Source organism: Clupea harengus, unplaced genomic scaffold (genome assembly GCF_900700415.2).
Source record: "Clupea harengus unplaced genomic scaffold, Ch_v2.0.2, whole genome shotgun sequence".
Lineage (NCBI taxonomy): Eukaryota > Metazoa > Chordata > Actinopteri > Clupeiformes > Clupeidae > Clupea > Clupea harengus.
In genome coordinates this window covers 27,420-43,362 of record NW_024879754.1, presented here as the reverse complement: position 1 = coordinate 43,362, position 15,943 = coordinate 27,420, and the positions used below count along the sequence as shown (strand labels likewise).

Sequence of the window (15,943 nt, the reverse complement as noted above, 5' to 3'; positions counted from 1 at the left end):
GTTCACAGTGTTACTTCACTTGGTTCTTTCATACTTTTATGTGGTAAAGTCTGGAGTTATGGAGTGGAAGTTGCAGTGAAAAAATTGTCTATTTTATGTTTACAGCTGAAATATAAAATAGCAAAATGTTCACAGCAAAAGCCATAATCAGTGATTACATATAATCTCACATGCTTATGAATCATTAAAGAAATTATTGATGGAATACATTTAGTAGGAATCAATTTAGTCTGAGAGAAGCTAAAACTCAGCTTTCTACTCAAAATATGATTTTCATATATAGCACTCAGTCTTTTTAATATTTATTCCAGTTCACAGCATCAATGTGCCCAATAATCTCTACTGAATTATACTCCCAATTGGCTCCTGTGAAAGATTCAAATGAACATCACTTACATCTGGAGATTGTTATGTGGAAGAAATTGTTGGTGAGTTCTGAGGACAGATCAGATCAGATCAGACGGTGGGCCGTCTATGACATCACCTGCTGGACCTTAGGGGAACAACATCTACAGAGTGGAGGATCCAGTTCCCTACTGCACAGATGTGCTGTTTGGACTGAGCACAGAATTCAGAGTCTTAGCTTTTGACTGACGCAATGCCCGGTGGGAGAAAGCATACAGGAATGGGTTCACACAGCTGTTGATGAAGGTTGTTGCCCCGGCGATACATCCAGTGACCTTTGACAACTGCAGGAGGTCATGTGATCCCCAAGAAACTGCCACGATGGTAAGCATATTGTTGAGGTGTACTGGAATGGAGAAGATGAAGAACACCACAATGATACGAACCACCAGCTTCCTCATTCTTCTGTGACCTGAACGAGTGGTCTGCTTGACCTGTCGGTTGAGGGCGGCGTACAGGGAAGCCAGGATGGAGAACGGCAGTATAAACAGCAGCAGGCTCTCCATCAGGAGCGTGAACACCTGCTCCCCAAACCACCTGTAGTGTTCCAGGCAGCGGGGAAACCTATCCCTCTTCCATCTCACTTCTCTTTGAACCAGAGCATGAGATGACAGAATGGCTCCAAGAGCCCACACGAGTCCCAGCAGAGATCTGCGCCACACAGACTTGAGCTCAGCCCAACGCTGTGGATAGAGCACCTGGATGTAGCGCTGCACGCTAAGAAGAGTAACACACAGCACACTGGTGTAGAGGCTCCAGTATACCAGGTAGGAGAGAAGTTTGCAGGGCACCGAGCCTAAAGTCCAGCCGTGAAGCAGAGTGGTGATCCACACAGGCAGAGTGAGCAGAGTGAGCAGGTCTGACACGGCGAGGTTCAGCATCAGCCACAGCGTGAAGCTTCCTCCCGCCAGTCTGCGTCTGAGGACGACCACCACCGCCAGGTTCCCTGGCACCCCAAGGGCAAAGCAGAGGCCCAGCATGGCACTGGTCACCCGCATCTCAAGCGAGGCCTGCACAATGGAGCTGATGTTGGAGTTGTTGAGCTGCTGCTGCTGCTGCATGGTGGAGATGACTGCTGCTGGTACGATGTGATCACTGTGACCTTAGAACAATGAGTAATGAAAAGGAAGCTACTGGCAAAAAGCCTGAGCAAACTTCCTGCTCTACGCATCACACCCTTGCAGCTGATGGCTGAGAAGCAACCCATTAAAACCAAACACTGCTTCATGTCTGCACACATTTAACCACAGTGTACGTGTCACACTTAGTTAAGTTCATGCAGGTCCCAAATGCACGACCGGACACAGCATTAAACCAATACAATGATTCTTGGGGATGGGAGATTTAATTATTACTCATTTCATTCCTGTCAGCTGGATCAACTTACCTTACTACTACCTTTATAACATACCATGAATGGAAATGCATCGACAAGCAAGCATATGCTTATAGCATGAAGTATAGCACTGAAGCAACATCCCCAAAAATCGAAGTAGCAAAGAAATATGCTGCTGGCCATGGGAAACAATCATAAAATGTCTTTCTCTGAAATGTATTGAGCATTGTGACACATAATACCACAACCACATAGTGGGAAGTGAAAATAAGTCAGTGGGTGGCATATGTGAAACAGTATTTATATAATTTAAAATCCACATTCTTGCTGAAGCCTTTTTAATTGTAATTAGAAACAACATGAAACAGGACACGAAATCGCCTTTTCTGTTTTACACAAGCTGGAGAACACTAAGAAAAATCATGATTCATGTTCTCATGACTAGACACCTCCTTTATTGCTGGTCCTATTATAACATCAGGGCAAAAGTCACTGAAACTGAAACTATACAGGGCATTCTAAACGATAATACCATTATCAGTCATACTATATACAACATACATCACCATAAATATGTACAATAGTGAGGGGAAAAAAGCAATGCAGTGGATTCCAAGAAGAAGATGGCCGTGCCATTGGTCATAGACACATGTCTGTTACGAGAGTGGTACTATCTCTTCACTCATTGGGCATAGACACATGTCTGTTACGAGAGTGGTACTATCTCTTCACTCATTGGGCATAGACACATGTCTGTTACGAGAGTGGTACTATCTCTTCACTCATTGGGCATAGACACATGTCTGTTACGAGAGTGGTACTATCTCTTCACTCATTGGGCATAGACACATGTCTGTTACGAGAGTGGTACTATCTCTTCACTCATCAGCCCTTCACCAGAGTGACTTCTATGAGTACTGTGGAGAAATCACCATTAAGAACCATCTTGTGGTATAATCTGTCCTGTGGTTCTGTCTCTGATACATACTTGCTATAATTATGAGGCAGAGGTGGAGATTGAAAACAAAATGGATGCATCAAACCCAGAGTTTGCTTTACCAAAGAAAAAACACAAACCGTACGTGCACCTCCCATATTGCTCAGCACAGAACATGTCATACCCAGGATAGGGAAAGTAAGTCATCTTGACTTTCTTAGTAAAATAGTGATCAACCTCATAGCCATATGGAATTATAATAAGTATTACTATTGTTATTATTATTATTATAATAATAATAATAATAATAGATACATTTTATTTAAGTATTGTAGACCATTCTGTTTGGATATCTTATATCTTTTCATCCATTACCTCATGCTATATTTACATGTTATATCCATTACTTTGCAAACATTTTTACAGTTGAGTTCACAGTGTTACTTCACTTGGTTCTTTTCTACCCTTCTGGGGTAAAGTCTGGAGTTATGGAGCGGAAGTTACAGTGGAAAAGTATCTATTTTATGTTTACAGCTGAAATATAAAATATAAGTGTTCACAGCAAAGACCATAATCAGTGATTACATATAATCTCACATGCTTATGAATGATTAAATAAATTACTGATGGAATACATTTAGGAATTAATTTGGTCTGAGAGAAGCTAAAACTCAGCTTTCTACTCAAAATATGATAAACAGAAAAGTTTACATATATAGCACTGCGAAAAACCGCTCAAGCCGGCCATCTCACCATGTGGGATGTAGCCTGGTAGAATGGGGTTGCAGGCACGAACACACGACGCAGGAGACAGTGGCTTCCATAAAAATAACTAGATTTATTTACAACAGGGTTTTTTAAAAACCCCAAAACATACAAACACAAACACAAACTGAACACACTAAAACCTATACTAGACAAGGTACACCTCTGTGTATACAGGTTTTGTCTAGTACCTTGTCCAAGCTCCATCCAGCATGTTCAGTCTGTCCTTCTCTCTCATGAAACAATGAGGTGCACCTTAAGTAAGGCCACCTTGGTCCAATTAAAGCCTCCATTCCATCCCCAACCATTTAGGTAGGGGAGTCCAATCCTTCTTCCCCCGTGAACCACAGTGAGAAGGGAGAGGGACTTCACCTTTTCACAAGCACTCAGTCTTTTTAATATTTTTTCCAGTTCACAGCATCAATGTGCCCATTCATCTCTACTAAATTATACTCCCAATTGGCTCCTGTAAAATATTCAAATGAACATGACTTATGTAGCCCTATGGGACATTTGGTTGAATCCTTTGGTTGAAATGATTGTATTTTTATTGTTGTTAATTTTCATTTTATAAGGTCCAATTCATTTTGTTAAAAGGGTGTAATTAATGTTTTCATGTTTTGAAAATTGTATTCGTTAAAAGGTAAAACAATCCAATCAGACGTCAGGGTGAGAGGTCAGGGGGAGAGGAGATAAACGAGTGTTGGGAGCGTGAAGGAGAGAGTTGGCAACAGAGCTTTTAGAGTGAGATGATAAAGAACAGTGTGACGGGATATTGTATAGTTAATTCAATAGAGGAACGGCTAGTGACTCATTATTAACATACTGACGGGATATTGTATAGAGTTATTTCAATAGAGGAACGGCTAGTGACTCATTATTAACATATATATATAGAGAGAGAGATATTCAAGTGTTTTGTTTATGACGGGAACTCCGACAGAGTTCTGGAAGAGTAAAGGAAGACACAGCCAAAGCTAGCTCAGCTAAAGAGTAGCTTCAAGTTTGGAAGACCTGTTCGAGAGACTGGCCAACCCGGCAGTCATTCACACACCGGTTCCCGTATCGTCCGTGCCCGACTAGGCTGTGGACTGGCGCGAAGACTTCTTCACTCCTGCCTCGCCAACACCGTGAGGAGTACAACGAGTTAGTGATTATTTTGGTTTGGCGCGAAGTAGCCATTTTGTTTAAGGCTCCACCGCTCTCCAGCTGCGAATAAGGCTTGCACCGTGCAACTGACAACTGGTTGGGTACCCACCGTTATTGTACATATTTGTTATTTACCTGCCGGCTTAGATAGTATAGGTTTGTAAGAGTTATTGGGTGTATACATGCTAATCGGATGCTATGCTACTAGCATGCTAGGTTACGCTATACTGGTGTGTGGGCTAATAGCATGCTACGATTTGCTATGCTTTGTTTATGTGTGTGCTAAATGTTAAATGCTAAATCTGAGGTAAGTGACTGGACGCAGTCAAACGAAAATTAGTTGTTTGTGTGTTATATTCTGTGTTTTTGTAAATATATAATCTTTTCTAAATCATATTACAAGTACATGGTTAAACGTATTCCCTTGTGTACTTGCTCAGTAACTAACTGGTTTGTAAATTGATAGTAGTAGCTTACTAGGTTAAGTTTAAAAGTGATGCATACTTAAGTTAACCTAGTAGGCGTGTCAGAGATAGATAGGTAATTGCTATATTTGGTATTGGGCTGTTTAAGGGTATTTATAACGTGCTTAAATAATAGTGTTAGCAGGGTGCTTTAAACTTCAACCTAGTATTAATTATATATATTAAAGAAACAGTTTAAGAATTCGGGCAGCGCACTCCACTACAATAGCTAGGACAGCTAGGGGGGCGCTACACTTACATCTGGAGATTGTTATGTGGAAGAAAGTGTTGGTGAGTTCTGAGGCCAGATCAGATCAGATCAGATCAGACGGTGGGCCGTCTATGACAACATCACCTGCTGGACCTTAGAGGAACCACATCTACCGAGTGGAGGATCTGGTTCCCTCTAGCACAGATGTGCTGTTTGGACTGAGTGCAGGATTCAGAGTCTTGGCTTTGGACTGACGCTATGCCCGGTGGGAGAAAGCATACAGGAATGGGTTCACACAGCTGTTGATAAAGGTCGTTGCCCCGGCGATACACCCAGTGACCTCTGAGAAGTGCAGGAGGTCATGTGATCCTCAAGACACAGCCACGATGGTAAGCATATTGTTGAGGTGTACTGGAATGGAGAAGATGAAGAAAACCACAATGATGCGAACCACCCGCTTCCTCATTCTTCTGTGGCCTGAACGAGTGGTCTGCTTGACCTTTCGGTGCAGGGCGACGTACAGGGAAGCCAGAATGGAGAACGGCAGTACGAACAGCAGCAGGCTCTCCATCAGGAGCGTGAACACCTGCTCCCCAAACCACCTGTAGTGTTCCAGGCAGCGGTGAAACCCATCCCTCTTCAATCTCACTTCTCTTTGAACCAGAGCATGAGATGACAGAATGGCTCCAAGAGCCCATACGAGTCCCAGCAGAGATCTGCGCCAAACAGACTTGAGCTCAGCCCAACGTTGTGGATAGAGCACCTGGATGCAGCGCTGCTGCTGCTGCTGCTGCATGGTGGAGATGACTGCTGCTGGTACGATGTGATCACTGCCACCTGAGAACAATGAGCAATGGGAAGGAAACTACTGGCAAAAAGCCTTAGCAGACTTCCTGCTCTACACTTCACACCCTTGCAGCTGATGTCTGATAAGCAAGCAACCAAAACCAAACTCTCTTTCATGTCTGCACACATTTAACCACAGTGTGCGTGTCACATCTAGTTAAGTTTATATAGGTCCCAAATGCACGACTGGACCTGATCCCACACACACACACACACATCAACCACACAACACACACATACACACACACACACACCAACCACACACACACACACACACCAACCACACAGCATTAAACTAATACAATGATTCTTGAGGATCGGGGATTTAATTATTACTCATTTTATTCAGAATTAAACTTTAAAATATTGTTAATACAATAGTTAGTGAGTGTTTACTCAGATTCCTTCCTCAGCTTGCCCAGTCAGCTGGATCAACTTACCCCTAACATGGGGCACAAGACCACTTTTTTGGGACCGCATCTTTTGTTGTCTGTTTGAGTTAGGCACACTGCTAAGTTTTCGGTTGATGGCACACTGAACTGAACTTGTGTTGTATGCATTCATTTTAGTCCTGTCTCATATTCCCTTGGCTATAGGTCGACTTAAGTTAAAACCAAGTCTACCCGTATTTAGCCAACATGTCTGTTAAACTTCTCACTCTCTCCAGGACGTTCAACAACACATACTTACTCAGACAGTGTCACTCACTACAGTGCATCAGAGAAGTGGGAGAGGGAGACGGGCTAGAGGGTTTTTCTTGTCTCTTGTTTCACACATTACTTAACAAAACCACTGACGCCATGTGGAGAGTACATTTTGATGGTTGCTGGTAAGGTTGGAGATTGTATCCAATTTGACTTGTTTATTTATACTGCCTCATCAACAGTTAACATTGAAGCCAAGGCCTGAGTCCCTTCTTGATCAAGCACACAGGTAATAGCAGCTGGCTACTTAGACCTTTCTTTGACAGGCCAGGTTAGTTCTAATAACAATCACTGTTTGTTTTGCTGTAGCGTAAAATATATAAATGATGAATGGAACTGCATCGACACTGAAGCAATATCAACAAATATCGAAGTAGCGAAGAAATATGCTGCTGGCCACGGGAAACAATCATAAAATGACTTTCCCTGAAACGTATTCAGTATTGTGACACATCATACCACAACCACATAGTGGGAAGTGGAAATAAGTCAGTGGGTGGCATACTGTATGTGAAACAGTATTTATATCATTTGAAATCCAAATTTTGCTGAAGCCTTTTTAATTGTAATTAGAAACAACATGAAACAGGACAAGAATTGGCCTTTTCTGTTTTACACAAGCTGGAGAACACTATGACAAATCATGATTCATGTTCTCATGACTAGACACCTCCTTCATTGCTGATCCTATTATAACATCAGGGCAAATGTCACTGAAACAGAAACTAGACAGGGCATTCTAAAAGATGATGTGCATTTCTGTGGTAAAGTCTGGAGTTATCTTGCCAGTGGAAAAGTATAATTTTTATGTTTACAGCTGAAATATAAAATAGCAAAATGTTCACAGCAAAAGCCATAATCAGTGATTACATATAATCTCACATGCTTATGAATCATTAAAGAAATTATTGATGGAATACATTTAGTAGGAATTAATTTAGTCTGAGAGAAGCTAAAGCTCAGCTTTCTACTCAAAATATGATAAACAGAAAAGTTGACATATATAGCACTCAGTCTTTTTTATATTTATTCCAGTTCACAGCATCGATGTGCCCATTCATCTCTACTAAATTATACTCCCATTTGGCTCCTGTAAAAGATTTGAATGAACACGACTTACATCTGGAGATTGTTGTGTGGAAGAAAATGTTGGTGAGTTCTGAGATCAGATCAGATCAGACGGTGGGCCGTCTAAGACAACATCACCTGCTGGACCTTAGAGGGACAACATCTACAGAGTGGAGGATCTGGTTCCCTCTAGCACAGATGTGCTGTTTGGACTGAGTGCAGGATTCAGAGTCTTGGCTTTGGACTGACGCAATGCCCGATGGGAGAAAGCATACAGGAATGGGTTCACACAGCTGTTGATGAAGGTTAGTGCCCCGCTGATACCCCCAGTGACCTTTGACAACTGCAGGAGGTCATGTGATCCCCAAGAAACTGCCACGATGGTAAGCATATTGTTGAGGTGTATTGGAATGGAGAAGATGAAGAACACCACAATGATGCTGATCACCAACTTCTTCATTCTTCTGTGACCTGAACGAGTGGTCTGCTTGACCTTTCGGTGCAGGGCGGCGTACAGGGAAGCCAGGATGGAGAACGGCACTACGAACAGCAGCAGGCTCTCCATCAGGAGCGTGAACACCTGCTCCCCAAACCACCTGTAGTGTTCCAGGCAGCGGGGAAACCCATCCCTCTTCAATCTCACTTCTCTTTGAACCAGAGCATGAGATGACAGAATGGCTCCAAGAGCCCACACGAGTCCCAGCAGAGATCTGCGCCACACAGACTTGAGCTCAGCCCAACGCTGTGGATAGAGCACCTGGATGTAGCGCTGCACGCTAAGAAGAGTAACACACAGCACACTGGTGTAGAGGCTCCAGTATACCAGGTAGGAGAGAAGTTTGCAGGGCAGCGATCCTAAAGTCCAGCCGTGAAGCAGAGTGGTGATCCACACAGGCAGAGTGAGCAGAGTGAGCAGGTCTGACACGGCGAGGTTCAGCATCAGCCACAGCGTGAAGCTTCCTCCCGCCAGTCTGCGTCTGAGGACGACCAGCACCACCAGGTTCCCTGGCACCCCAAGGGCAAAGCAGAGACCCAGCATGGCACTGGTCACCCGCATCTCAAGCGAGGCCTGCACAATGGAGCTGATGTTGGAGATGTTGAGCTGCTGTTGCATGGTGGAGATGACTGTTGCTGGTACGATGTGATCACTGCGAGCTGTGCGCAATGAGTAATGAGAAGGAAGCTACTGGCAAAAAGCCTTAGCAGACTTCCTGCTCTACACTTCACACCCTTGCAGCTGATGTCTGAGAAGCAACCGACCACAACCAAACACTCTTTCATGTCTGCACACATTTTACCACAGTGTGCGTGTCACCTATTTTTAAATGATAAGCCACAGCCATTTCCAGTCTTCTATCTGAATACAGATACAGATAATGGCGTCACTGTGAACCATTACTATCTCAGATGCATAGATTTTGCAATACATTCATCTTGTAGTTGTGAGATTGCAATATGGCCAATACAACCAATATATATATCTGCCCTGTGATTTCAATATGAAACTGACTAATTAATCAAGTAGCATTGTTTAACACATCTAAAGAGGTCACGCAGTTGAGGTCTTATTGCATGTTTGGTCTGTGTCATGCCTACTGATAGCAACTAACACATTCAATAAGTTGTGAGAAATGCTGGATACATTTGCAAAATTCTCCATAAGTCCAATGAACTAAATTGAATTGACTTCATTGCCCTAAGTTACTTCAACAAATACTTAATAAAAATGTATACAAATAAATGGTTTAAGGTAATCAGTTTCCTTAATTAATTTGACTTCATTGAACTTCTCCAGGTTCACAGTGTTCAGTGATCCTGATTGGTTCACAGCGTTCAGTGATCCTGATTGGTTCACAGTGTTCAGGGATCCTGATTGGTTCACAGTGTTCAGGGATCCTGATTGGTTCACAGTGTTCAGTGATCCTGATTATCTTCTCCAGGTTCACAGTGTTCAGGATCCTGATTATCTTCAGTTGTAGTGCTTTTCATCTCATCTTTTCATCGAGTGCGTTCCTATAGCCCCCACAACAGGTTCAAGTCCAATTAGATCTCTTTCATGCATGTTTCTGTTCCATGTCCCCCTCTATGATTGGCTGATTGATGGCGTCTGGTGTTGCCAGTGCTCAGCAGCTGAGAATATCAGTATAGACTGGAGCAAAGTGAATTGTGTACCTTCATTTGATTTGCTGGATGAAATAGCTCACCTCTCTGCCTGAGGGCTGTTAAAGGTTCAGTCTGTGATTCTAATCCAAATTCAGCTAATTGCTCCTCACGGTCCTCTAGCTGTCTTGTTAATGTGTGCACCGTAGTACTCGTACCGAGCCATAAATCATTCCATCCAATCAACATGTTGGTTCAAGGGCACGGAAGGGAGGGGTGCGATTTGATTGGCTGTTGAGCTCATATATCAACAGCCTTTCGACAGGATCGCGAACTGCATCTCTAATCTTTAACAGTTGAACTCCCGGCAACAAGTCCACATCTAACAGGAGTTCACCCCTTAAACCCACTTCCAGTTCTGTTCACTTGCTACTTTCAGTTCCTCACAGTAAATCTTTAAAGCTATTCAACACATGATTTATGTTCTACGTGAAACTACATGGAGGAGACATTGTACTGTTGCTTGTAAGAAACCTCAAAATCATGTCACATCATGTCACGTCCTCTCACTTCCTCCAAGTTTACAATAATAATAATAATAATAATAATAGATCACATTTATATAGCGCTTTTCACAGTTCTCAAAGGTGCTTAAAATAAAGACATAAAAAAAGATAACTGTTTGCAGTAAGGACTGCTGGCTCTTGATCCTCTGGTTGCCAGTTCTGTTTGCAGAAAGGACTGCTGGCTCTTGATCCTCTGGTTGCCAGTTCTGTTTGCAGAAAGGACTGCTGGCTCTTGATTCTCTGGTTGTCCACATTGATCTATTTTGGTTGGAGGAATTTTGTGTTGTGTGTTTCCTTGGACGTGTTTCTTTGTTGGTCCCATGTGTTGTATAAGGACAGTGCTTCATGTCTGTTTTAGCTGTGTAACATAATGTGATGGGGTGCTGGAATCGGAAACGTGTGAAAGACTCAGCAAAAACAAATATATGAAACTTTTCACTGGAAAAGGCTGACATACAAAGTGGCTTTTAGAAGTGTGCCGGTCACAGCAAAGTAAGACACAGTCCAATTTTTTTTTTTTAAAGCAGAAAATTACCTCGATCTAAACTAGGGTTATCATGGTTGTTTACAGATTCAATGAAACTTGTTAAACCAATCAAGTCTTAAGGTAAAGACAACAGCGGCAGAATATGAGTGAAAAAGTGTACTTTACTAAAGTGTACTTTGATGGAAGTTATAATAAGTCAAGAGTCAAGGTCAACACAGAAAATCTTTCATAATACTTATGTACAGAAAAGAAGCTTGACGATAACTGACCTTGTTACTGACATGAATGTGTAAGAAATGATAGTATATCTTGTGTGTGAACAGGGGCGGTTTTAGGCACGGGCGACCCGGGCAGCCGCCCGGGGCGGCACTTTTTCATGAGACATGGGGGGCGGCAAGAGCACTTAAAAAAAAAATGTATCTGGGCCGCGAAGCGGTTTTCTATTATCTATCATATCACTGTGTGTGGAATTGGCAAATTGGCGCCCCCTGCAGCTGCAGGCGCCTCTGCTCGCTAAGAAGGTGCGGTGGACAGATCCTGAGTGAGAAGGTAGAAGGGGGAAGGGGAGGGGGCGCGAGGGACAGTTCACCTCTGGGTCGCGTTTTTCTGAATTGTGTGAAATGGCTAATACAAATAGGTAATACAGAACGATTATGTGGTCACCAAGTCCAAGGTGAATTGGTGGAAGGAGACCACTGACTGCTTCAACTTATCCAACTGGTGAAGGTAGTACGTGGTTAGCAGAGTATATGTAACGATGGTCAAGCAACGGGGAGACGGAGGCGAATCTGTTGAACTTTCTTTTATTTTCCTTTAGAAAATAAATCAAAACATTGCCATCAGGCTTTGGTGTGAACGTACAGCATCCGATCAAAAGCATAGGCTTCTCTGCTGATTACTTCAGTAATAGAAAATATGTACAAAACTTTTAACTTCCCATACACAGTGGAATGGGCATAACTGTAGCCTAAGTGCACAGAGTTACAGCACTTCATTCAAACTTATTTACATTATGGAGCCACATACCTTTAGAAAATAAATCAAAACATTGCCATCAGGCTTTGGTGTGAACGTACAGCATCTGCACAAGCAAAATATAAAGCGTTACATATAGGCAACATCTACGTCAATAGCCTATTGTACACTATCAGCGCTTGCTAGCCAGCAATGCGCCAGACAGAATGTCTGAACACATGGAACGATAGCTAATTAACGTTCGGTTAAACTAGCTAACATTCGCTGTCATAATAATACTTCATACTTCATACTTAATACTTAATACGTAATAATACTTTCAATGCATGTTTAACTAAACAGTTAAATCCCTGCATGTTATATTGAACAGTACATTTAAAGCATGGACGTGGCTAGCGGAGTTTACGGCTAGTCGGGAACATATCAGGTACAGTGCTTTGTACAGTCAACCTACCCGATCAAAAGCATAGGCTTCTCTGATCGGGTAGGGAGACAGCACTGGACTACACGCATCAGATCTGCAGTACACCATATGGCCAAAGGTGGCTCCCATTCACACTTTTTAAACAAGGCAGTTTAATTTTGGCGAAAATCATATAAAACCATACACTACATTTTTAACTCTGTTACATCCACCTCCTCTGAATTTCGCCAACATTGACAATTCTGCAAGGCATTATGTTCACCCCTACCGAAAAGAAAGAAAGAAAGAAAGAAAAAAAAAAACCCACATGACATGGTTACACATGGTTTCCAACTTGAAAAGTATCCCCAAAAAGGATGAAGTAGAAAGAGTGACACAAAACTCACTACCAACTTCTGGAAGTAGGATGCCGTCTACACCCCACCCAAACCATGTCTCACAGATAAAAGCATGTCCCTACAAAGGGACTCTGACTCAGCAATGCTATATCAAAATATTAAAATACACTTAGATTACCCCTAGTCTCACTGAGACATCTGAAACATTGCCTTAGAAACGACATTGCTTACAATACCCTGTTTGGACATCTGACACAGTAACCGGTTAACTGGCTTCACTATACGTCCAAAACGAGTCCTAGCTGTGTGTAAGGTGTTGGAATCTGAGTGAGTGGAGGGTGGCCGTGTACTACGTGCATCGTCTAAGTGCTCTGCGTTGTGTGTGTGTCTATTCCGAGAGCCAGTGAGTGAGGCATGAGAGAAGCTATGTTCAGAGCTCAACTCTGTCTGTGACTGTAACTGCGAACTGCCTGTATGCCCAGACCCATTACTTATACTCAGGACGTCTTCTGGTGAGCTACACTCTGCATGGACATCTGCATTCACAGTGGTCAGGTTGTCAACCCACTCCTGAGTCCTACTTCCAGCATCCTTTCTACCAGCAACAGGCATCGATCCATCCACATCAGTGATGTCGCTTGACTCTTTCCCGCAGGAGGACACAAAGGTCCCATCTGAAACACTGTCCTCATCAATAGGCAGGAAATTAACGAGCATCAGAAGATTGCGATGGACAACTCTTTCTTGGCCTGTTTCAGGGTGTCGGATCCGGTAGGTGTGAGTGGAGGCATTGATGCTGGCAACAGTATATACTGTGGACTCCCAACGGTCTGCGGTCTTTCGTTTCCCTCTCTCCCGCTTGTTGGACACCAGGACACGATCACCCACAGCAATCAGCTTCCCCTTTGTACGGCGATTGTAGAATTCAGCTTGCCGATTCTGCTCTTTGTTGACATGCCCTTGAGCTATAGCCATGGCCTCTTGCAGGTCTTTAGTCAGAGACACCACATAGTGGTCATAATTGCTAATCTCTGGATCTTTCAGGATGTTCTTGAAGAGAATGTCAACAGGCAGGCGTGGGACTCTACCATACATAAGGTAAAATGGGGGATAGCCTGTGGTTTCATGTACCGTGCAATTGTACATAAACGTCAGTGTTTGGAGGTGTCGGGGCCAGTGGCATTTGGCTTCAGGCGGGAGGGCGCGAATCATGTTCCCCAATGTCCTGTTGAAACGCTCCACACTACCGTTGCCCATTGGATGGTATGGGGTGGTTCGGGACTTCCTCACACCGGCGACCTTCAGCAATTCACTGATCAGTTGACTTTCAAACGAGGCCCCCTGATCGGAGTGGATTCTTTCGGGAAAGCCGTATATGCAGAAGTACTTGTCCCAGAGTTGTTTCGCCACCTGTTTGGCGCACTGATCACGGCAGGGGAAGGCTTGGGCCAGCCTGGTAAAATGGTCTGTAACTACCAGCACATCAACAGACTTGTTCGAATCCTCTGCAGTCCAAAAGTCGATGCACACGATTTCCAGAGGAGCAGACGTCTTTATACTTTCCAAGGGTGCTCTTCCCTCTGGATCGGCAGTCTTGCTGATGACGCATCTTGGGCAGTGACGGACATACTCTTTAACGTCCCTGTCTATATGAGGCCAGAAGAAACGCTGGCGGGCCAAGCTCAAACTCCTGAACTGCCCCTGATGACCAGCACTGTCGTGAATGCCCTTGAGAACCTCGGATTTAAAGGAGTCAGGGACCACTAACTGGTGTCTTTTCTTCCTGGACACCTGGTCTTTGGACACTCTGTACAGGATGCCATTGCAAGTGGTCAGTTTCTCCCAGTGCTTCAGGTATCTTACAACCATAGCAGGCTCCTTGGACTTCTCTCTCCTGGATGGACGACGGCCTCTGTCCACATAGTACAGCACCCTAGAGAGGACAGGGTCACTCAGCTGCCCTTCACGCAATTCTCCCTCTGTAAATGCAGGAAGGGGCTCTTCATCAGTGGGAACCAGCTGTGGGAATTGTTGGAGAGTGCCAACAGCTCGCACCCTGGCACTTGACTCCCACAGACTGTGTGTCTCAAGGATGGCGGAGACTTCCTCTTTGGAGAAGGACTGGTTCTTGGCACCGTCAGACACATAGGGCTCCCCTCTTCCACATTCTAGATCATCCTGAGTGGCGGACTGCCTAAAGGTGTCCTGGACCGTGTCAGCTGAGACAGGGACTGCCTTGGCAAGGAGCTCACTGTAGGGGTCTTGGAGCAGCTGTCTCCCAGTAGCTGACTTCACAAAAGGCCGACGACTCAGTGCATCCGCGACAGTGTTCTTGGGACCCGGGATGTACTTGACATCGAACACGTAGGACGCCAACTTCGCCACCCAGCGCTGCTCGCAGGCATCGAGCCGCGGCTTGGTCATGATGTGTGTGAGGGGGTTATTATCTGTCCACACAGTGAACGTATGACCCTTAAGCCAATGGCTAAACTTGTCACACACGGACCACTTCAGTGCCAGAAATTCCAGGCGATGAGCAGGGTACCTTTTTTGAGCTCTTGAAAGGGATTTGCTGGCGAAAGCCACTGGTCGGGCCACAGTGTCACCTTTCTGAACTTGCGATAGAACTGCTCCCAAGCCATCCAAGGAGGCGTCGGTGCATAAGACAAAGGGACGTGTGAAGTCTGGGTGCGCTAAAACTACTGAGGTCAGTAACGCCGTCTTCAGGCCCTCAAAAGCTTTCTGATGGTCTGGCATCCAATCATCAGGGGTCAACTTCCTGTATGGAGCCGGGCGTTTTGTGCAGGGTCTTCCCTTGCGCTTCTGCTTCTGACCAGCCAAGAGGTCAAAGAGAGGCTTAGCCATTGAGGAGTAATTGGGCACAAAGTGCTGGTAATAGTTTACCATTCCCAAGAAAGACCTCACACGAGTCTGAGACGGGGTCACTCCATCAAGTTCCATCAGGTCAGTAGCCACCATCTTGTTGACGGCCTCAACTTTTGCCGGGTCTGTTGACACACCTGACTCATCGATGATGTGTCCCAGAAATTTCACGGACCTTCTGAGCAGCCAGCACTTCTTCGGGGCAAGCTTCAGGTTGTGCTGGCGAAGCCGACTAAAGACCTGCTCCAGCCTCTCAAGAGCCAACGCCTCAGTTGGTGCAAATAC

At 44.3% G+C, this 15,943-nt stretch overlaps 1 protein-coding gene across 1 annotated transcript; it reads right to left on the bottom strand.

The window, feature by feature from the left end:
* Nucleotides 1-533: 533 nt before the first annotated feature.
* LOC116220967 (leukotriene B4 receptor 1-like) lies at nucleotides 534-1,466 on the bottom strand. Its single transcript, XM_031569889.2, has one exon. The coding sequence runs from the start codon at nucleotides 1,464-1,466 to the stop codon at nucleotides 534-536; it is 933 nt and encodes a 310-aa protein (XP_031425749.2).
* Nucleotides 1,467-15,943: the final 14,477 nt, after the last annotated feature.

Coding starts and splice junctions, on each gene's coding strand:
- LOC116220967 (XM_031569889.2), bottom strand. CDS start 1,466: ATGCAGCAGCAGCAGCAGCTCAACAACTCCAACATCAGCTCCATTGTG.